This window comes from Lutra lutra, chromosome 1, assembly GCF_902655055.1.
Source record: "Lutra lutra chromosome 1, mLutLut1.2, whole genome shotgun sequence".
NCBI lineage: Eukaryota > Metazoa > Chordata > Mammalia > Carnivora > Mustelidae > Lutra > Lutra lutra.
Window position 1 is genome coordinate 202,067,827 of NC_062278.1, and position 22,633 is coordinate 202,090,459.

A 22,633-nucleotide genomic window follows, 5' to 3' on the forward strand; every position below is an offset into this window, starting at 1 on the left:
AGTATTTACCCCAAAGATAACAAATATAGTGATCTGAAGGAGCACATGCACCCGAATGTTTATAGCAGCAATGTCCACAATAGCCAAACTATGGAAAGAATCTAGATGTCCATCAACAGATGAATGGATAAAGAAGATGTGGTATATATATACAATGGAATACTATGCAGCCATCAAAAGAAATGAAATCTTGCCATTTGCTACGATGTGGATGGAACTAGAGGGTATTATGCTTAGCGAAATAAGTCAATCGGAGAAAGACAACCGTCATATGATCTCCCTGATATGAGGAAATGGAGATGCAACGTGGGGGCCTTGGAGGGTAGGAAAAGAATAAGTGAAACAAGATGGGATCAGGAGGGAGACAAACCATAAGAGACTATTAATCTCACAGAACAAACTGAGGGTGGCTGGGGGGAAGGGGGTCGGGAGAGGGTGGTGGGGTTATGGACATTGTGGGGGGTGTGCTGTGGTGAGTTCAGTGAAGTGTGTAAACCTGGCGATTCACAGACCTATACCCCTGGGGCTAAAAATACATTATATGTTTATTAAAAAATTAAAAAATTAAAAAAAAATAGTATCAGAAACAAAGATCAGGAAAATTCTGAAAAGCATGGTAGGGGTAAGGGTCTGTCCTTACCAGATATTAAAACATTATAACTTAATAATAACTAAAGTTATTTGGGGTGCCTAGCTGGCTCAGTCGGTAGAGTGTGGGATTCTTGACTTTAGGGTCATGAGTTTAGGCCTCCATCGGGCATGGAGCTTACTTTAAATAATTTTAAAAATAATTAAATTATTTATATAATATATCAGTAAACAGATTATTTGAATAGAATAGAAAGTTTAGCTGTAGACCCAAGGATAAACTAACATGATAAAAGTGGCATCGTAGATAAGTGGGAAAAGATGGATTTTTCTCTAAGTGGTATTTGGAAACAGCGTAGACATTTGGAAAGAAATAAGATTGTATTCCTGCCTCACATCAATTTCAGAATAAATTCCCAGATAAATTATAGATTTAAACAAACAAAATGAATCTGCAAAGATACCAAAAGAAATTATGGGAAAGAAGTTTTGATAACCTTTGACATAAAACCTAGAATCCATACAGGAAAAGACAGATACATTCAGCTGTAAAAGTTGAAAATGTGTGCATAACCAAAACTGGCGGAAACAAAGATAAATGATAACTTTGGGAAAATATTTGAAATGTGTATCATGGATCACATTTCATATATGAGGAGCCTCTATAAAGCAGTTAGAAAAGCTCAATATCGAACAGAAAAATAGGCAAAGGATAAGCAGACAGTAGTTACTAGTGGTTCTTTTTTTTTAAAGATTTTATTTATTTATTTGACAGAGATCACAAGTAGGCAGAGAGGCAGGCATAGAGAGAGAGGAGGAAGCAGGCTCCCTGCTGAGCAGAGGGCCCAACGAGGGGCTCGATTCCAGGACCCTGGGATCATGACCTGAGCTGAAGGCAGAGGCTTTAACCCACTGAGCCACCCAGGCGTCCCTACTAGTGGTTCTTAAATGAAAATATGCCTGACCTCAACCATTAGAGAGATACAAGTTAAAAGTACCCACATGTTCTGTTCTTTTTTTAATTACCTATAAAATTGTCAAAGATTCCAATGTTACTGGCTGACAAGAACATAGGGAAGTGTCATTTGTCTACTTTGTTGTGGATTCATGAATGAACACAACCTCTATGGAAGATAATTTGATGATACCTATAATAAAAATTAAAGTGTACATACATACCCTTGACCCAGCTTTTATACTTCTAGAAATTTATACCTCACATAGACTCACACATATACAAATTGATAGATGTCTTAAATTGTTTATATCAGCATTGTTCTGTTTTAGTGGGAGAGCAAAAAATTGGAAACAACCTAAATATCCATCAAAAGGGAACTAGTTTCAATAAACACAATGTGTTAATACCAGCAGTGATCCTCAAGATACGTTATTTTACAACAAAATTTAGGTGTAAAACTGTAAACAACATGCTACCGTTTTTTATTGTTAAATACATAATATAAGATACAGCATTTTAACCATTTGCTTTTTTTAATTTATTTTTTATTAACATATAATGTATTATTATACATTATATTATGGCTGCATAATATTCCTCTGTGTGTGTGTGTGTGTGTGTGTGTGTGTGTATCTCATCTTCTTTATCCATTCATCTGTCAGTGGGCATCTAGGCTCTTTCCATAGTTCGGTTATTATGCACATTGCTACTATAAACACTGGGGTGCACATGCCCCTTCAGATCACTATATTTGTTATCTTTGGGGTAAATACTCAGTAGCACAATTGCTGGGTCATAGGGTTGCTCTATTTTCAACTTTTTGAAGTTGCACCAGCTTGCATTCCCACCAACGGTGTAGGAGGGTTCCCCTTTCTCCACATCCTCGCCAGCACCCGTCGTTTCCTGACTTGTTAATTTTAGCCATTCTGGCTGGTGTGAGGTGGTATCTCATTGTGGTTTTGATTTGTATTTCCCTGATGTCGAGTGATGTGGAGCATTTTTTCATGTGTCTGTTGGCCATCTGGATGTCTTCTTTGCAGAAATGTCTGTTCATGTCTTCTGCCCATTTCCTGACTGGATTATTTGTTGGTTTTTTGTTTTTGTTTTTATTTTTTTATTGAGTGTTGAATTTGTTAAGTTCTTTATAGACTTTTGGATACTAGCCCTTTATCTGATAGGTCATTTGCAAATATCTTCTCCCGTTCTGTCAGTTGTCTTTTGGTTTTGTTGACTGTTTCCTTTGCTGTGCAAAAGTTTTTTCTCTTGATGAGGCCCCAATAGTTTATTTTTGCCCTTGTTTCCTTTGTCTTTGGTGATGTATCCAGGAAGAAGTTGCTGTGGCTGAGGTCAAAGAGGTTGCTGCCTGTGTTCTCCTCAAGGATGTTGATGGATTCCTGTCTCACATTTAGGTCTTTCATCCATTTTGAGTCTATTTTTGTGTGTGGTGAAAGGAAATGCTCCAGTTTCATGCTTCTGAAGTGGTTATCCAATTTTCACAACACCATTTGTTGAAGAGACTGTCTTTTTTCCATTGGACATTCTTTCCTGCTTTATTGAAGATTAGTTGACCATAGAGTTGAAGGTCCATTTCTGGGCTCTCTGTTCTGTTCCACTTGATCTATGTGTCCGTTTTTGTGCGAGTACCATACTGTCTTGATGATGACAGCTTTGTAATAGAGCTTGAAGTCTGGAATTGTGATGCCACCAGCTTGGTTTTTCTTTTTCAACATTCCTCTGGCTATTTGGGCTCTCTTCTGGTTCCATACAAATTTTAGGATTATTTATTCCATTTCTGTGGAAAAAGTTAATGGTATTTTGATAGGGATTGCATTAAATGTGTAGATTGCTCTAGGTCGTGTACACATTTTCACAATATTTATTCTTTCAATCCATGAGCATGGAATGTTTTTCCATTTCTTTGTGTCTTCCTCAGTTTCTTTCATGAGTATTCTGTGGTTTTCTGAGTACAGATTCTTTGCCTCTTTGGTTAGATTTATTCCTAGGTATCTTACAGTTTTGGGTGCAGTTGTAAATGGATCAACTTCTTAATTTCTCTTTCTTCTGTCTTGTTGCTGGTGTATAGAAATGCAACTAATTTCTGTGCATCGATTTTGCATCCTGACACTTTACTGAATTCCTGATTCCTAGCAGTTTTGGAGTGGAGTCTTTTGGGTTTTCCACATAAAGTATCCTATCATTTGCAGAGAGAGAGAGTTTGACATGTTCTTTGCTGATTCAGATGCCTTTTATTTCTTTTTGTTGTCTGATTGCTGAGGCTAGGACTTCTAGTACTCTGTTGAATAGCAGTGGTGGTAGTGGACATCCCTGTGGTGTTCCTGACCTTAGGAGTAAAGCTTTCAGATTTTTCCCATTGAGAATGATATTTGGTGTGGGTTTTTCATAGGTGGCTTTTATGATATTGAGGTATGTTCCCTCTATCCCTACACTGTGAAGAGTTTTGATCAAGAAAGGATGCTGTACTTTGTCAGGTGCTTTTTCTGCATCTGTTGAGAGTATCGCGTAGTTCTTATTCTTTCTTTGATTAACGTACTGTATCACACTGATTGATATGCGGATGTTAAACCAACCTTGCAGCGCTGGAATAAATCCCACTTGGTCATGGTGAATAATCCTTTTAATGTACTGTTGGAGCCTATTGGCTAGTATTTTGGTGAGAATTTTTGCATCCATGCTCATCCAGGATATTGGTCTGTAATATTCCTTTTTGATGGGGTTTTTGTCTGGTTTTGGGATCAAGGTAATGCTGGCCTCATAGAATGAGTTTGGATGTTTTCCTTCCATTTCTATTTTTTGGAACAGTTTCAGGAGAATAGGTGTTAATTCTTTAAATGTTTAGTAGAATTCCTCTGGGAAGCCGTCTGGCCCTGGGCTCTTGTTTGTTGGGAGATTTTTGATTACTGCTTCAATTTCCTTGCTGATTATGGGTCTGTTCAGGTTTTCTATTTCTTCCTGATTCAGTTTTGGTAGTTTATAGTCTCTGGGAATGCATCCTTTTCTTCCAGATTGTCTAATTTATTGGCATATAGTTTCTCATAATATGTTCTTATAATTGTATTTCTTTGGTATTGGTTGTGATATCTCCTCTTTCTTTTTCTTTTTTGTTTTTTTAATTTTTCCTTTTTTTTTAAGATTTTATTTATTTATTTGACAGAGAGAGAGAGATCACAAGTAAGCAGAGAGGCAGGCAGAGAGAGAAGGGGAAGCAGGTTCCCTGCTGAGCAGAGAGCCCGATGTGGGGCTCGATCCCAGGACCTTGAGATCATGACCTGAGTGGAAGGCAGAGGCTTAACCCACTGAGCCACCCAGGCACCCCAGTTTTTTCCTTTTTTAAAAAAGATTTTGTTCATTTATTTGAGAGAGAGAGCACGAGTGAGAGCACAAAAGCAGAAGGAGCCAGCAGAGGGAGAGGGAGAAGCAGACTCCCCATTGAGTAGGGAGTTCGATGTGGGACTCCATCCCAGAACCCCTGGGATCATGACCTGAACCCAAAGCAGACTCTTAACCAACTGAGCCACCCAGGTGCTCTTGTGATTTCTCCTCTTTCATTCATGATTTTATTTATTTGGGTCCTTTCTTTCTCTTTTCTTTTTGATAAGTCTGATTAGGGGTTTATTAGTCTTAATTCTTTCAGAGAACCAGCTCCTAGTTTCATTGATCTGTTCTACTGTTCTTTTGGTTTCTATATGACTGATTTCTTCTCTGATCTGTATTATTTCTCTTCTCCTGCTGGGTTTAGGCTTTATTTGCCATTCTTTCTCCGGCTCTTTTAAGTGTAAGGTTAGGCTATGTATTTGAGACCTTTCTTGTTTCTTGGAAAAGGCTTGTACTGCTATATACTTTCTTCTAAGGACCACTTTTGCTGTGTCCCAAAGATTTTGAAGAGTTGTGTTTTCGTTTTCATTTGTTTCCAGGAGTTTTTTAAATTCTTCTTTAATTTCCTGGTTGACCCATTCCTTCTTTAGTAGGATGCTCTTTAGCCTCCATGTATTTGAGTTTTTACCAATTTTCCTCTTGTGATTGTGTTCAAGTTTCAAAGCATTGTGGTTGGAAAATATTCAGGGAGGGATCCCAATCTTTTGGCACTGGTTGAGACCTGATTCATGACCCAGGATGTGATCTATTCCGGAGAATGTTCTGTGTACACTGGAGAAGAATATGTATTCTGTTGCTTTAGGATGGAATGTTCTGAATATGTCTGTGAAGTCCATCTGGTCCAGTGTGTCATTTAAAGCCCTTATTTCCTTGTTGATCCTTTGCTTAGATGATCTGTCAATTTCAGTGAGAGGGGTGTTAAAGTCCTCTACTATTATTGTGTTATTGTCAGTCTGTTTCTTTGATTTTGTTATTAATTGGCTTATATAATTGGCTGCTCCCATGTTGGGGGCATAAATATTTATAATTGTTAGATCTTCTTGTTGGATAGACCCTTTAAGTATGATAGAGTGTCCTTTCCCATCTCTTATTATAGTCTTTGGTTTAACATCTAATTTGTCTGATCTAAGGATTGCCACCCCAGCTTTCTTTTGATGTCTGTCAGCATGATAAATGGTTTTCCACTCCCCACTTTAAATCTGGACGTGTCTGTGAGTCTAAAATGAGTCTCTTGCAGACAGCATATCAATGGGTCTAATATTTTTATCCGACCTGATACCCTTTGTCTTTTGATTGAGGCACTTAGCCCATTTATATTCAGGGCAATGAAAGATACGAATTTAGTGCCATTGTATTGCCTGAAGGTGACTGTTACAGTATATTTTTGCTCTTCCTTTCTAGTCTATGTTACTTTTAGGCTCTCTTTTTGTTTAGAGGACCTCTTTCAATATTTCTAGTAAGACTGGTGTGGTTATTGCAAATTCTTTTAGTTTCTGTTTATCCTGGAAGCTTTTAAACTCTCCTGTTTTCAATAACAGCTAGCTGGATGTAGTATTCTTAGCTGCATATTTTTCTCGTTTAGTGCTCTGAATATATTATGTCAACCCTTTCTGGCCTGCCAGGTCTCTTTTGGATAGGTCTGCTGCCAATATAATGTTTCTACCATTGTAGGTTATAGGCCTCTTCTCCTGAGCTGCTTTCAGGATTTTCTCTTTGTCTCTGACATTGGTAAGTGTTACTGTTAGATGTCAGGGTGTTGACCTATTTTTATTGATTTTGAGGTGGGTTCTCTGTGCCTCCTGAATATTGATGCCCATTTCCTTCCCCAAATTAGGGAAGTTCTCTGGTATAATTTACCCCAATATACCTTCTCCCCACCCCCCTCTTTTTTCTTCTTTTGGTATCCCAGTTATTCTAATACTATTTCATCTTACAGTATCACTTATCTCTTGAATTCTCAAGAATTGTGATCCAGTAGTTTATCTCTCTTTTTCTTGTGATCCAGTAGTTTATCTCTCTTTTTCTCAGCTTCTTTATTCTCCATCATTTGGTCTCCTATACTACTAATTTTCTCTTATGCCTCATTTACTCTAGCAGTTAGAGCCTCCATATTTGATTGCATGTATGTCATCAATCGCCTTTTTTACTTCGACTTGGTTAGATTTTATTTCTCCAGAAAGGGATTCTCTATCGTCTCTATCGTCTATGCTTTTTTCAAGCTCAGCTAGTGTCTTTATAATTGTCATTCTGAACCCTAGTTCTGATAACTTACTAATGTCCATGTTGATAGATCCCTGGCAGTTGGTACCTCTTCTTTTTCTTTTTTTTGAGGTGTGAGTTTTGTTTAGTCATTTTTTCCTGACTACCTGAATGAGATAACAAAATGCTAAAATGGTAACAACAACAGAAAAATATATGTTAAACAAATCAGAAGAGACCTGAAACCCTGAGGGGGGGAAAACAATATGATCAGGCTGGTGAATAGAACAGAGCCACACACTAGATTCTGTGTGTATTAGTCTGTTAGAAGAAACTGCCTTCCAATATTTAAAGAAAGAAAAACTGTATATAATATACATATATATGTGTGTATGTGTGTGCGCACGCACGTGTGTCTATATGTATATACATACACGCATGCACACACACAAATAAGGGTAAATCCAATGTAGGGATGGAATATGACTGTAAAAATGAAAATTTAAAAAGATTTTTTAAAAGGAATTGATTTGAAGTTGGTTGAGAAAAGAAAGAAAATTTTTAAAAAAATATGATCAGGCAGGTGAGTAGAACAAAGCTATATACAAGATTTAGGGTATATTTTGGTCTGTTAGAAGAAACTGCATCCCAAACTTTTAAAGAAAGAAAAACTTATATATTTATAAAAAATAAGGTTAAATACAATGAAGAGGTAGAGTATGACTATAAATATGAAAATTAAAGATTTTAAAAAAGGAATTGATAAGTTGGTTGGAAAGGAAAGAAGAAAACTTTAAAAAAACAAAAAGAGAAAGAAAAAAAATAAAGAAAATTTCAAAAATTAACTTTGAAAGATTAAAGAATCATGGGAAAAAAGACCATGAATTCTATGTGTTGCATTCCCCTGTCTCTGGAGTTCCACAGTTCTCTTTGATCAGTGAACTTGGTCTTGGCTGGATGTTCTTTTTGATCTCCTGGGGGAGGGGCCTATTGCAGTGATTCTCAAATGTCTTTGCCCAAGGCAGAATTGCGCCACCCTTGCTAGGAGCCAGGCAAAGTAATTTGCTCAGGTTTGCTCTGGGAGCTTTTGTTCCCTGAACGCTTTCTGTACAGCTTTGGAGGACGGGAATGAAAATGGCGGCCTCCCAATCTCCAGCCTGGAGAAGCTGAGACCCCACTCCTCAGTGCGCCCTCAGAGAAAAGCAGTCAATCCCTCCCATCTCCCTGGTCTCCGGCAGCACTCCGTGCTCACCCAGACTAAGCGTTTCTATCTCTGGCACACGGCACTGTTTGGAGTCTCCAAACCCAGCAGATTCTTGCTGCGTACTCCCGCACCGCTCCTCCAGGAGGAGGAAGGAGGTGGGTCTCCCTGGATCTGCCATTTGTGGAGTCCCTGCTCAAAGAGCAGTGGTCCAACTGTGCCTTGGATCACAGTTTAAGGTAACCTCGAGCTGAGAGCCCACTGCTCGGCTCCATCTCTGCCGCCAGCTTCCCGGCTCTGATACCTGGCAGCTCTGCCACAGACACCCCCGATCTTTCTGTGACCCCGCAGGACCTGAGACCACACTGTCCCAGCAAGGGCTCTACCCAACTTGGCCACTGGAGTGACATCCCTCAGCGGAGCAGATTTATGAAAGTTCTGATTTTATGCTCCACAGCTCTCTCACTTGCTGAGAGCCAGCTGACAGAGGCTCCCCCCCACCTCACACCGTAGTCCCTCTTCCCTCAGATTCACTTGTCACATCCTGCCTCCCAGACAGTGGTCACTTTTCTGTTCATAGAGTTGCTGCTCTTCTATTTCCTATTGAGTTTGTAGGTGTTTGGAATGCTTTGGTAACTGCCCAGTTGAATTCCTGGGACCAGATGAAATTTAGGTCTCCTACTCCTCCACTATCTTGCTAGACCTTGAATTTTAACCATTTTTAAGTGTACAGTTCAGTGATTCGAAGTCTCTTGATGATATTATGTAACCATCACCACTGTTCAATTCTAGAATTTTTATCTTTCAGACAGAAACTTCTGTGCCCAGCAAGCAGTAACTACCCATTTCTCCCAGCTCCTGGTAATACCTGTTCTGCTTTCTGTCTCTATGAATTTTGCCTATTCTAGGTAGCTCATGTAAGTGAAATCATGTGATAGTTGTCCTTTTGTGTCTGGCTTATTTCACTTTAGCATTATCTTCTCAAGGTTCATCCAGGATGTAGCATGTATCAGAATTTTACTCCTTTTTAAAGCTGAGTAATATTGCATTATATGTATATATAACGTTTTGTTTATTCATCTGTTGATGGCCATTTGGGTGGTTTTTGCCTTTTGACTGTTGTGAATAATGCTGCTGTGAACATTGGTATACAAGTGTCTAATTGAGTTATTTTCAGTTTTTTGGATATTTACCTAGAGATAGCATTTCTAGATTATATAGCAATCTGTTTAACTTTTTTTTTTAAGATTTTATTTATTTATTTGACAGGCAGAGATCACAAGTTGGCAGAGAGGCAGGCAGAGAGAGAGAGGAGGAAGCAGGCTCCCTGCTGAGCAGAGAGCCCAATGCAGGGCTCGATCCCAGGACCCTGGGATCATGACCTGAGCCAAAGGCAGAGGCTTTAACCCACTGAGCCACCCAGGCACCCCTCTGTTTAACTTTTTGAGAAACTGCCAAGCTGTTTTCCATAGCAATTACACTATTTTACATTCCCACCAGCAATGTACAAAGGTTCCAATTTCTCCACATCCTTGTCCACACTAATTATTTTTCTGGTTTTGTTTTGTTGTTTTGGTTTTTTTTTAAAGATTTATTTATTTATTTGACACAGAGAGAGAGAGAGAGACAGTGAGAGGGAATACAAGCAGGGAGAGTGAGAGAGGGAGAGGGAGAAGTAGGCCTCTACTGAGCAGGGAGCCCAATGCAGGGCTCGATCCCAGGACCCTGGGATCATGACCTGAGCCAAAGGCAGACGCCTAGCAACTGAGCCACCCAGGTGCCTCATTTCTGGTTTATTTTTTTAATGTAATAGCCATTCTAATGGGTATCAACTGGTATCTCATTGTAGTTTCAGTTTGCATTTCCCTAATGATTAATGATGTTGAGCTTTTTTTGATGTGCATATTGTCCGTTTGTATATCTTCTTTGGGGAAATGTCTATTCAGATCCTTTGCCTGTTTTATAATTGGGTTGTTTGGTTATTGTTGAGCTATAGGAGTTCTTTGTATGTTCTGGATGCCAGACTTTTTTACCAGAAATATGATTTACACATACTTCTTCTGTGGGTTGCCATTTCACGTTCTTGAGAGTGGGCTTTGAAGCACAAAAGTTTTTCATTTTGATGAAGTCCAGTTTATTTGAGTGCTTATGATTTTGATGTCACATCTGTGAAACCATTGCTTAATAGAAGGTCATAAACATTCATACCTATGTTTTCTTCTAAGGGTTTTATAGTTACAGCTCTTACATTTGGGTCTTTGATGCATTTTGAGTTACATTTTTGTATATGGTGGGAGGTAGGAGTCCAACTCCATTCTTTTGCATATGGAAATTCACTTGTCCCAGCACTGTCTGTTAAAGAGACTCTTTCTCCCCGCCTCAGATTGTCTTGGCACCCTTGTCAATAACCCATTGCTTGTAAAAATCCAGTTGTATGGATTCATATCTAGACTTTTAATCTGTTGATTTGCACACTTATCCTTACACCTGTGTATACCTTTTATATCTGACTTTTGAATCATGTGAATGTATTCATTCAAAAATAATAAAAATTTTAAAATAATTGTTAGCTATAGCCACAGTTCACTCCTTTAATTTCCCTCAAATCTGTCTTTCAGGAAAATGTGCTGTGTTGTCATTCAAGGACTTCCTCTCCTGCAGACCAACTGAAATACCAGAAAATGACATTCTGCTTTGTGAGAGCCGCTACAACGAGAGTGACAAACAGATGAAGAAATTCAAAGGACTGAAGAGGTTTTCACTCTCTGCTAAAGTGGTAGATGATGAGATTTATTACTTCAGGTAAAGTTTGAAAAACAAAAGAGAAAAGAGCAGTTTAGCTCTTAATAGGAAAACTGATATCAAAATTGTGTAGACCATAGTGGTTTTTTTGTTTTTCTTAGGTCTAAAACTAGAACAGTATACATTTCAAATAGAAAATATTAATTCAGCTAAAAATTAAAGGAAAATCTTCCTAATCTGCTGAGATGTGGTAACTGCCCTTGACATGGACTCTAGTAATTGTAATATGGAGGCAGATTCCTTGAATCTAGTTTATAGCCTGTTAAGAGATTGCCTAGTTCCACAGTATGAAAATTCTTTTCACTATATGGGCAAGTACTTTTGTGGGTATTCAGCACTATCCTTTAAAATACAAACATCCATGAGTACATGTGACTTTTATAAATACACATTTAAGTTCTTTCATTTGCTGATTTAGAGTATACATTGCAGATTGCGGAAATCTTTTTTTTTTTTTTAATTTTGTTATTTACCTATGAGAGAGAGTGAGCGCAGGGAGGAGCAGAAGGAGAGGGACAAGCAGACTGCACTGAGTGCAAAGCCCTGTTGCACCGAGTGCAAAGCCCAACTCAGGGCTCAATCCCATGACTCCCAAGACCATGAACTGAGCTGAAACCAAGAGTCAGACGCTTAACTAACTAAGCCACCCAGATGCCCCAGGAAGTCTTCTAAATCTTAAACCAAAGTGTTGCTTTCTGATGAATCCTGGAGGGGTGTTTGGGGATTTTATTTATTTATTATTTTTTATTTCACTTCTTTTAGAAAACCAATTGTTCCTCAGAAAGAGCCCTCACCTTTGTTGGAAAAGAAGATCCAGTTGCTAGAGGCTAAATTTGCTGAGTTAGAAGGTGGAGATGATGATATTGAAGAGATGGGAGAAGAGGATAGTGAAGTCATTGAGCCTCCTTCTCTACCTCAACTTCAGACCCCCCTGGCCAGTGAACTGGATCTCATGCCCTACACACCCCCACAGGTGATGGTGACAAGTTCCTGTTACTTGTCTTAGTCTCAGCTTTGGTTCATAGCACGCTCAAGCCAAAGGAAGGAGACATCTAGCCCCCACATATGTGAGCTTCAGCCTGCAATTCTGCAGGAAGGAACTGATTTTTTTTCTTTCTTGATGCCACTAAGAAAAGTTTTTAATTTCTTGTCTTTTTAAAATGTGCATAGATAACTATTTTTAATGGCACATTAAGTTAGAATGCTCTCCCTGCCCTGTGTTAAAGGAGAGCAATGAAGAGTGGCATCACCCTGTTACTCTAGCTTTTACTGTTCATATCTTTCCATTCTCTCCTCCTATAGACCCTCATCTGGGTGGAGGTGATCCCTATTCATATTTTTTCCTCATTCAGAATTTTCCCAAGATGTAATTGTGAGGTCATCATTACAAATTATAGTCATGGAATTCAGTGAAACTTTCATTTATTTCTTATATGGTAAGCGGCAAGGAAGAACTCTTTAGACCAAGGAAATGGCCAGCTCTAAGTTAAACATGTCTACAGAACAGTAACTATTGAATCACATGTTCCTGGCTTCCAGAAACCTTGAGCAGTTAACCAGATGCGATGTTCTGATGCACTATAAGAGCTTTCTATCTTACAGTCTACCCCAAAGTCTGCCAAAGGCAGTGCAAAGAAGGAAGGCTCCAAACGGAAAATCAACATGAGTGGCTACATCCTGTTCAGCAGTGAGATGAGAGCTGTGATTAAGGCCCAGCACCCAGACTACTCTTTTGGGGAGCTCAGCCGACTGGTGGGGACAGAATGGAGAAACCTTGAGACAGCCAAGAAAGCAGAATATGAAGGTAAATAGAAACTAGGCGCAACTATCTCAGTTTTCTAAGCAAGGGGGTGTTTTCAGGAATGCACGTGCGTAGACAGGTTTTACTCTCTTGTTCTTACCACTTGCACATGAACTTTGTGTTGGGGACTGTCTGAAATGGCTCCCATCCAGCAGTTTAAATGCCAGCCTTGTCCTGACCGAGCAAGCACTGACCCTGACTTGGCCTTTGATCCTGGTGGGGTGTTGGTTTTGTTTTGTTTTGTTTTGTTTCTTTTTCCCAAAAAATTTCTCAAACAAATATTTTGCTATTAAAATTTGCATGGTTTTCTTCTTTCATTGAGCCCTGTAAGCACACATGTGTTGAGCTGGGGAATGATTGTACAAGTATGTTAAATTAAAATTTTGGGTAAAATTCATCTGAAAGGGGGCTTTCAAAATTAGCATCTATTATGGCTCTTGATAAGCCACACGTTTAAGCTCCAGGCTGAGGCTTGGCTGAAAGCGCTTGGTTTCCTCGGCCAGTCCTGGCCTGTGCTGTGTCTGCATTCGTGGCTACTTTTAAGGCACTTGAAGTCTCTGATAAAGCTCAATCGCCTTCATTCTCCTTTTACTCTATAATTAAATCATTTTGGGCCGTGAGCTTTCCTTTAAGGATTTGGTGGTTCTTAGTCTTTAGGGACAAGTACTGAGAGAGATTTTGGGTTTGTTTTTTGTTTTTATTTTTTAATGTCAGGCATACCTTTAATAAATGAGTAATGAACATTAGCTTAGGCAGTACTCTTGCCTTTGGAGCTATATTTTTCCATTTGGTATTGTATGTGATGGTTCATTTTGCCAGTTTAGAGCTATCTCTCAGTGTTTCACCACTGTGGTCAACCATAACTCTTCTTGGCTAAGTCCATTATTTTCCAGGAAACATAAAGAAATTAATTAGGGCTGCCTCCTTTGTTAAAGTTTATGGTGTTTCCAAAAAAATTTTTTAAAAAGATTTTATTCCTCTCATTTATATCAATTGATAATTATAAAATTATCTGACAGGCTTCCCCAGAGATTTTCTGCAGAATCCTAATCCTACAAGATGTTAGCCAGAAAAACCTTTGTGGCAAAACCAGTTTGAGAAGTACTCCAGACACTTTCACTCTTGGAAACTTAACAGTGCATATTCCCACATTAAAGTCTTTAAGACCTACAGTAAACACCTGTTTTTTTTCACCTGGCATTTTCTGAAACTTGACCAAGTATTCATATAATACCTTTTAATATCATAAAGAACAAATAATTTGCAGAATTCTCTTTAAGAAACCCTAGTCAGTTCCATAAGAATCTCAGACTTTGGGGGCAGGGGGGGTGGACAATGTCCAAGTTTATAGAGCTTTGATATTTCTGACCTTAATGATAGTTAAGACCAAAGATATCACTCCACTGGAGGAGCGTTGGAAATGAAGCTCACTTGGGTGTAAAGGCCCATCTAAGTCAAATGAAGCCCATATTCTATGGCTGGTTATTTAGAATGTGAAGAAAGACAGATGTGTCTGGATGTAGTGTAAAAGTAAAAACACTGGAGCAGGGCTGAAGAGAGGGAGAAATGATGGCTTCCAGGAAAGTCTCCCATATCCAAGGGAGTCTGAAATTCAGGGAAAACCGAGTGAGATGAGTTGGGTATGACTCAGCAGTGTCTATCTGAAACAAAATCTGAACTTCTGTTGTTGTGACCAAAACCCAATTTGGTTTTGAATTCAAAACCCAGAGTTTGGAGTTTGGCTGGCTTCATTTAACAATTCTCTTTTCCAACATAGTCCCTTGGGCACTTCCTGGAAAGAGCCAATAGGTAGCCAGTCCTGTATCTGATGCAGAGATCGAATTTTTCTTTTTTCAACTTTTTTTTTGCTCTCCCATTTTACTGTCATTTGTGTAATGAAAATACTAGAATTTAATGTGGGGCTCTAGGTCACTCAGTGTTTTTTTTTCACTGCTAGCACAAGGAAATGGGTTGTTCAGATGGCCTTTGTGCCCTCACGCTCATTGTACAGAGGATCTGTAAACTGGGACAGTGTTAGTGAGTGATGACTTGCCTATCTGGCAACTCTGTCGTAGCCTAGGAAGCTTTGACTTGCTTGACTTTCACATTCTTATACACTAACAGAGGACTGGAGCTGTTGCTTCTTGATTCTCTTTAAAGCCATGGAATCTCAAGCTATTTTCCATTCCTTCGATCAGCCAACAGTATCTTTTAAGTTCCATGTTGGAGGGTTAATGTGTGGCAGCGGAATGTGCTATCATGAGTCAGGACCACATGTTGCTGGTTCTCTCTGTAGCCTTGGACAAGTCACTACCTGTCTCCCAGCCTCAGTTTGCCCTGTGAGGAGTAAGGAGGCTTTCCTTTATATGAGTGGGGAAGCAGTATAAGCCCTGTATTGTGGGTGTGTGGGGAATACACATTTCTAGAGTTTTCTAGAAAGGGTCCAGGCTGCTAGCTCCTAAAAAGACTGGGAATGTGATTGTTGGGGACTACTGGCTATGGAGGTACAGGACAGAACAGCTCAAAGGCATAAGAGACGTAGCAAGGTGTGTTCCACAGCCCAGAACTGGCACAAGCAAATGCTCCTCTTGCATTTTGGAATAAAATAAGAGTGAATTCTTGGAACTTTTGCTGATTTAGGATAATTTATGGTCACTACTGAACTGCTCAGCTTCAGGAAACCTGGTTCTGGCAGTACATGTCCATTGCTTCATATGTGTATACATATTCCCTGCTTTGAATGACTGTAGCCTGGAGTATTTTCCCCTTGGGGTTTATTAAACATGACCTCTTGGCTTAATTAGGATGTAGAAAGTAGTATTTATTTTCCCTAAAACCTTGTGGAGGAGGCAGTAAGCTACTTTTCCCTTACAGAGTTAATTTTCTTCAGCTGCTAAACCCCATGACACTTAGGACAAGAGTCCTCAAATCATAGTAAAATTGGGTGCAAGGAATCAGGAAAGTAGTGTAAGTAACAGTTGTGCCAAAAATTATAATGGGCCATGGAATTGCTTCATGTTGAAATTATGAATAATTTGTAATGCTATTAATACTAGAATAACGGCAGCGCTTCTCATCTTCAGGGTGCCTTGTGAGATTAACCACGTTGGTTTCGCTGCTGACGTGTTTAAATAAAACCTGTGCTTTCTGAATGTGTGTTGCAGTCTTAACATTCTTGAAATCTTTGCAGACCAGTTCTCAAGATGGGATAGGAAAGCTGGACTCTAGGTTACCGAGTGAAATCGGCCCGACTCCTCCTGTGTTGAGACTAGTCGCCTACTGTTCCTTCCGTTGAGACAGAACTGTTGCCTGTGTTTTTACTAGTCCTGTTGAATGCAATGGATGGTATTTTGAATTCCTGGGTTAAAAACAGAATTGAAAATCTGAAATGCCTTTACAGAGCGGGCAGCTAAAGTTGCTGAGCAGCAGGAGAGAGAGCGAGCAGCACAGCAACAGCAGCCGAGTGCTTCTCCCCGAGCAGGCACCCCTGTGGGGGCTCTCATGGGGGTGGTGCCACCACCAACACCAATGGGGATGCTCAATCAGCAGTTGACACCTGTTGCAGGTAAAAACAGGAGCTAAGACCATTTTTTTCCACTTTTAAGAAATTCCTTCATTTTTTTTTTTCTCCAATGAGGAGTAGGCCACAGTCTTTAGGCTTTTCTCATGGCAGAGTCAAAGTTTGAAGTCGTCCATATCGTCCTTATATCGCCTCTCCCATATGGGCAATGCCTCCCCTCTGCCCCAGAAATGGGCCCTGGGCCCAGCCCTGGGGATTGATAGGGAGCAGCTCTAGCCTGGCTGTGGGCATGGTCTGGCGACATACCCCACCCTAGACCGCTCTCGATGTAGAGCGCTAGAGCAGAAAGCATAAACAGATCCTGGATTCCGCTCTGGAGGGATTCCCAAGAGAAAACACAAAACTAGCATTCAGGTGATGTTGATTCTCCCCCTCATTCCAGTATTCAGTTTGCCTTGTTCTGCTGCAGCCATCCTTAAGAGACTGGCCATTTAAAAGGATTTTTGACAATGAATTGTAAATCCTTTCTTGGTCACTAATGTGCATGACTGCTAAGTGGAATACAAAGTCCTTATTCAATTCATTGTGCCCACTCTGTAATGCTTTTCTATTTAATTACATTAAACTGCATTTTCTGTTAGTATCCCAGTCACATATTTTTAAAAAAAGAAAAGAAAATGATGAATGTGGTTTGCTTGTGTGTGTTGTCTCTGGTTCTGGTGGCCATAGCAAATTTGGCTATTCTTGAATTGAATATCCTTGTCCGACCTGTCTCCAGTGCAGACCGCTTCTCGGGTCCCTCCTTTGTGATCTCCCTAAGCCTGGTGAGGTCCATTCAAACCACCTGAGTGTCTTCTTAAGCAAGCGGTCTGACCTCTCTTTACAGGGAGTCCAGACAGTGTTGTTCAAGGCAGGCTCATTGGGATGCTGTTTTTGTTTTTGCTTTTTTGTATTTGCTTTTTAAGGGAGAGTAGCATAGGATAACTTTTCCATTGTCGCTCCTACCTTTTGTGATGGCAGGTTCTCAAATGCACTGTCGCTGAGCTCAGCAGTTGCACTCGCCAGAGCACATCTGAATCATGGCTTTTCAGTACTTTCAGTGTAACTGACGTTGATCTAACAAATCTCATGACCGCCTGCTCTATTCCATGGCCCATTTTGGTTAATGGGGTTCCAGAGGGTTTTATAAATCAGGCCTTGAACATGGGGACTTTGAAAGTTAGAATTCCCTCCTTGACATCCTGTTTTGTTCTGTTTGATATGTGATCTTGTAGCACTGTGCCCTTGACTAAAAAGCCCGGGGACACATTACCAAAATGAATTCAAACAGCTAAAAACTTTAAAACACAGCAGCTGCAGCATTTTAGCTCCCTGTTGGGGAATAACATCACAGCGCTCTGATGGGTGAGGAGAAAGACCCTTCTAGAAAGACCCTGCTCCATTATTAAGCATGTGTTGCCCAGATTCCGGGCCATGGGAGTGAAGGGTAAGCAAGCAGTCTCTACAGGCAGTAGTAGTCTTTGGTCCACAGCAGGAACTTCGCAGTGGAGAGGGTGATTTTTCATGGGTTTACAGATTGCTTAGGGCCCAAGTCTTAGCCTTGTTGCTGTCTGAGACCAGCTTTGCTTACAAGCATTAAAGCTCATTTGAACACATGTGACTGGGATAATAAGTGCCAAAGTACAGTTTAATGAAGACAAGTGTCATGTCTTTCAGCTCTTAATAATTTCTTCAACCACAGCCTGTGAAGGCTGCGTTCAGATGGGCTTTTGTAATTGAAAGCAAAGCCTCCCAACATTCTTAAACTCCCACCTACTAGTCCCTGAAAGCTGTCTCTGGTAGCGTGGTTAAAAGGCCGTTTGGTAGCTTCGATCTCCTATGTTTAAGATGAGTGTCTGTACAAAAGTAGTTTTTACTCTCTGAACTCTCATTTTTAAAAAAAATGAAACCCATAATCCTGTTTCATGTGTAGAAGTATTATTATTTAAAAATTCACTTTACTGGTTTGTGTAAGTTTTTCAGTCAGCTTAGATATGACTCGTGAAGCAGGCTGAAGCAATCTCAGATTTATTTTCAGTAATTTTACAGCTTCGAAAGACTAAATAAACTTTTATAAACAAATACCTTTCAAACAGTCCTTGAGGGAAAGTCAAAGAGTAAAATCCTTAGAATCTGGAGTTTTCCACTGTTTCCCAGGGTCCCTCTACAAAGAGTATTTTATAAAAACGAGCTTTGGCACCAGTCCCTCAAGCCTCCCTTTGTGCAAGAAGCTGTGACCAAAGGTGATTGCATTCGGGGGGTCTTATGCTCTGTTTATTGTGATCATTTCAAATCCTAGAAGAGTCAAGTTGTTTTTCTTGCTTAAAAAAATGTCGTGTGGCTTTAAAGGTCTTTTGCTAGGTGAGTTTTTGACATTTTGAAATTATTTTCTTCCTTTCACTCCTTTTGCCAAAAATACTTGTTTCTTGAAACTCTTCCCTAGCCAGGAGAAACTATTTTGTGTTGTGAGGATGCACTTTGAAAACAAAGGAATAAAAACCTCTGTTCACAGAAGTTCTGTACCTCATTTAAAATGTTCCCTGTTAACTGAAGGTTTATGTGAATTCAGAGACAGAAGTAACAATTGCATTTTCTCATGCCAACAGAGCCTGATTCTCCAGCCATTCCTTCTGAGGTCTGCGTGCCCGCTACCAAGTGACCTGGGCTTAGTTTGGCTTGGGAGGGTATAGGTTTTATCTTTATTTTACCTGTTTTGAGATCTAAAGATGAAACGTCATCCATTGTAAGGGCTCTTCTCTGTTCCCCAGCTCAAGGCTGAGCATGATCCGTTTTTACCAGTAGTGGTGGGGCTAGAAGGGAGGAGGAAGCCTTGAAAAACTTTGGACCCCACCCACCCCGCCCCCAGCTGGAGAACCATGCTTTGTGATCAGGGCTGTGCGCCTCATCTCCCTCCATTCCAGTTTCCCCTCATGTGTACCCATGATAGGCATATGAGTGTGGGCAGAGTGGAATGATGGGGTTTCTACTGATCAGTTAGAATCGCAGTCGCAGAACTGGTCACTCTGTTTGAACAGCTTGCAATAATCATGACCTTGGGAAGGCTGTTACTGGAACTCCTCTTTATTATTATTTAACCGAAAACATGCAGCGTATTTATCCCAGGGAAGATGACTACAAATAATAATATACTAAGTACTAATTCATCCACAGATGTTGGATTTCATATTTGTAACTTTTTATTTTGTTCATTATTGCAACAAAATAATTGCACTAATTGCCGTTATATCATGCAGTACTAAGGGCGCTTTATTCATTGGTAGTGCATGTGGGGGGTTTGTTATTACTTAGCTCATGTTGCATGTTAATGATGCATGTCTGAAATTTGTTGTGTCCTTCAAGGCATGATGGGTGGCTATCCGCCAGGCCTTCCACCTTTGCAGGGCCCAGTTGATGGCCTTGTTAGCATGGGCAGCATGCAGCCACTTCACCCTGGGGGGCCTCCACCCCACCATCTTCCGCCAGGTGTGCCCGGCCTCCCGGGCATCCCACCACCGGGTAAGAACTTCATCCTCATTCACTCATTAATCTCATCTTCATATTCTCTTTTTTCCTCCGTCAGCCAGTTGTTCCAGGAGGTAGCTGCTGCCCACTGTGGCCAGCCCTTTCCTCACTGAGAAGCCCAGGGCGGCCAGCAACAGGGCCTGTCCTGTGTGTTGAGCAGGCAGCTCAGCACCTGTGCCCTCAGGCACCTGACTGCCTAGCGGCGGCGCAGGACACCTGGCAGAGACCAGACTAAGCAGACCACGGGGCAGAAGGCATGCTCGCACACCACTCTGACAATTTGCCATGTGCTCAGAAAGCCAAAAACAGCCTAGAAGGCCATGCCCTCATTATCAGTGAATGAAGTTTCCCAAATTGCTAGTTCCAAGTCACATATGAAAGCACTTTTGGTCCTGAGTGCACTTCTTCCTCTGAAGGAAGGTTCAATTCTTACTGAAGGATTGTCTTCTGTATAGAATCCTTGCTTCATCTCCTGCTTCTCAAACAGCCCTTCTAAGGGGATTGGAGAGTCACCGATGATGATGAAGAAATCCTTCAGTCAGTCATTCCAGGAACAAAAAGGAGGGAGGGAACAAATTTGCAATCAAAACATTTTCGGTCTGTGAGTCCCCTAAGAAGTATGATAAAACATTTTAAAGAGCAACACCACCCCACCCTACTGACTGCAGACACTGATTTAGCTGTCAGCAGAATCTCAGAATTTATTCCATGTGGAAATACATAAATAGAGTTCAGGAAGAACTAGAGGTTTACTTTATAATTAGTAAGTTGAAATACTGTGAAAGGAAAATCACAGGCTCCCATATTCATATTAATTGCCATCGTATGCAAAAGAGCTGGGCTTTAGCTATAATCTAGTTGGAGGGAATGTGTCCTGAAGATAACTTAGAATAACATTTGGTCATTATCCAGAACATCCACTAACGGCCTGGCCCAAATGACAAAATGTAGAATGTTAGATTTGCTTACACCAGTAGTGGGTTATACAGAGTTCCAGACAGTCCTTTAGAGGGTCACCCAGCAGTGTGCAGGGCGAGTGAACCTGGGGGCTTGGCCTAGAACCTCCAGCCACACTCCTGTGACTGTTGTTTAGAAAATGGCCAGAACTCCACACACAGGTTTGATCCAGATGTACTGAGGAGGAAACGTTTATGGGACTGGGTGCTTCCTATAGAAATGGTGGCCCGTGTGTGAGTCGCTCTTGCAGCACAAGTCAGTTATAAAATGGGTATACCCACGGTCGGTAGACTTGGCCTTCATTCTGTGCCCTCTCACCTTGGCGTTGGGTATCTGACTGACTCAGACCAGGTTGGACTTGACTTCCAAGTGCATGTGTTACTCACTGGGAGACACATCTAAGGCCAGTACCCTCTAAGTAGCAGATAACCTTTTGGTGGGTATTGGGCACACTATGTCCCTTTTCTGTGCTTCAGGTTCTAAACTGCAATGAAGGAGGCACACATACACTTGATTTTAGTCGGAGAGACAGGAAGAACCCCTCTTAGTGCCCACACGTGCACGCGCACACACGTACCTGTCAGCTTAGGCTTTAAGGAGAGGGCTCAGGGAGCTCTGGTGACTCAGACCACATTCTCACTGACTTCCCCCTTGCATGGCCTCTGTAAACAGGAAGCAGGGAAGTGTGCTCGCACAAGCACACACACACATCTGCTCAGGCTTTGAGGAGAGGAGGCCTCAAGGATCTCCTGGTGACTTAGCCCACATTCTCACTGGCTACCCCCTTGCATGACATTTGTAGACAAGAAGTAGAGGGAATTGCTGAGTTGTTTGTGCCCTGCAAAACTAGAGAAAGGCAGCTCAGGGAGGCCCCCTGTGTTGTGGGATGTGAGGAGGGTGAGTGTCTGGGGGGCGGTGGTGCACAGGGGTTGTTAGTATGTTGCTGGACTAGCACCTTACCCACCACAACCTCTTAAACCAATCACAGATAATCATGCTGTGGTGATCCAAGTAAACTTCTGGGTACTTATAAAAATCCCTGCTTTGTAAACAGACGCTTATTTTTATGTATTACTTCCTCTCTAACCAATACCTAATTCTTCCTGGAAGCGGCCTTTAGCAATTCTGAGTCTTAGAATAGTGGACTAGTTCTGCCCGGCCAAAACAGCAACATTTTAGAGTCCAGAGAAAGTAGCGTATGAGGTGCGCTCCTTGTGATCCTTCTTTGTAGCTGGCGGGACTTGTTTAAACAGCAGCTCACTGGGGTTTGGGCCATAGCTTAGGAGTTTTTAAGGAAGCGGGGCCCTGGCTTATTTCTGTGCCTGTTCAGTGAGTGGACAGCGCGGCCCCGACGTTGAAACAGCCCCAGACACTATCTTTAGGACACCTCACCATCACCAGCTCGCACCTACAGGGCAGGAATCACTGGTGAGGAATCAAGGGAAGTTCACAAAATTATTAACAGGTACAGAGTACAAATACAGTAGGTCCATGAAGTGTCTTTCCCTTTGTCACTTTTGCATCTGAAGTGACAGCGGCGAGGCTGATCTGCCTCCAGATGATCCTTTTCACAGAGCCGCTCACCAGACGGAAGCGCCCCGTCCGCCAGCGTTAGTGACTCCTGGTAGAAGCGGAGGTGCTGGGGCCCGTGAG

At 41.1% G+C, this 22,633-nt stretch overlaps 1 protein-coding gene across 25 annotated transcripts in view; it reads left to right on the forward strand.

Moving 5' to 3' along the window:
- The window catches only part of PBRM1 (polybromo 1), a 131,262-nt gene that overhangs the window by 103,101 nt on the left and 5,528 nt on the right, over window positions 1–22,633 (forward strand). For 11 of the 25 annotated variants that reach the window (XM_047692109.1, XM_047692071.1, XM_047692064.1 and 8 more), the window contains 5 exons: window positions 10,958–11,141; window positions 11,904–12,114; window positions 12,744–12,945; window positions 16,343–16,507; window positions 19,862–20,017. In XM_047692109.1, the coding sequence (XP_047548065.1) occupies window positions 10,958–11,141; window positions 11,904–12,114; window positions 12,744–12,945; window positions 16,343–16,507; window positions 19,862–20,017 (918 nt within the window). The remainder of the gene's footprint in view (window positions 1–10,957; window positions 11,142–11,903; window positions 12,115–12,743; window positions 12,946–16,342; window positions 16,508–19,861; window positions 20,018–22,633) is intronic. The other 14 variants (XM_047692203.1, XM_047692210.1, XM_047692218.1 and 11 more) reach the window with 3 other exon arrangements.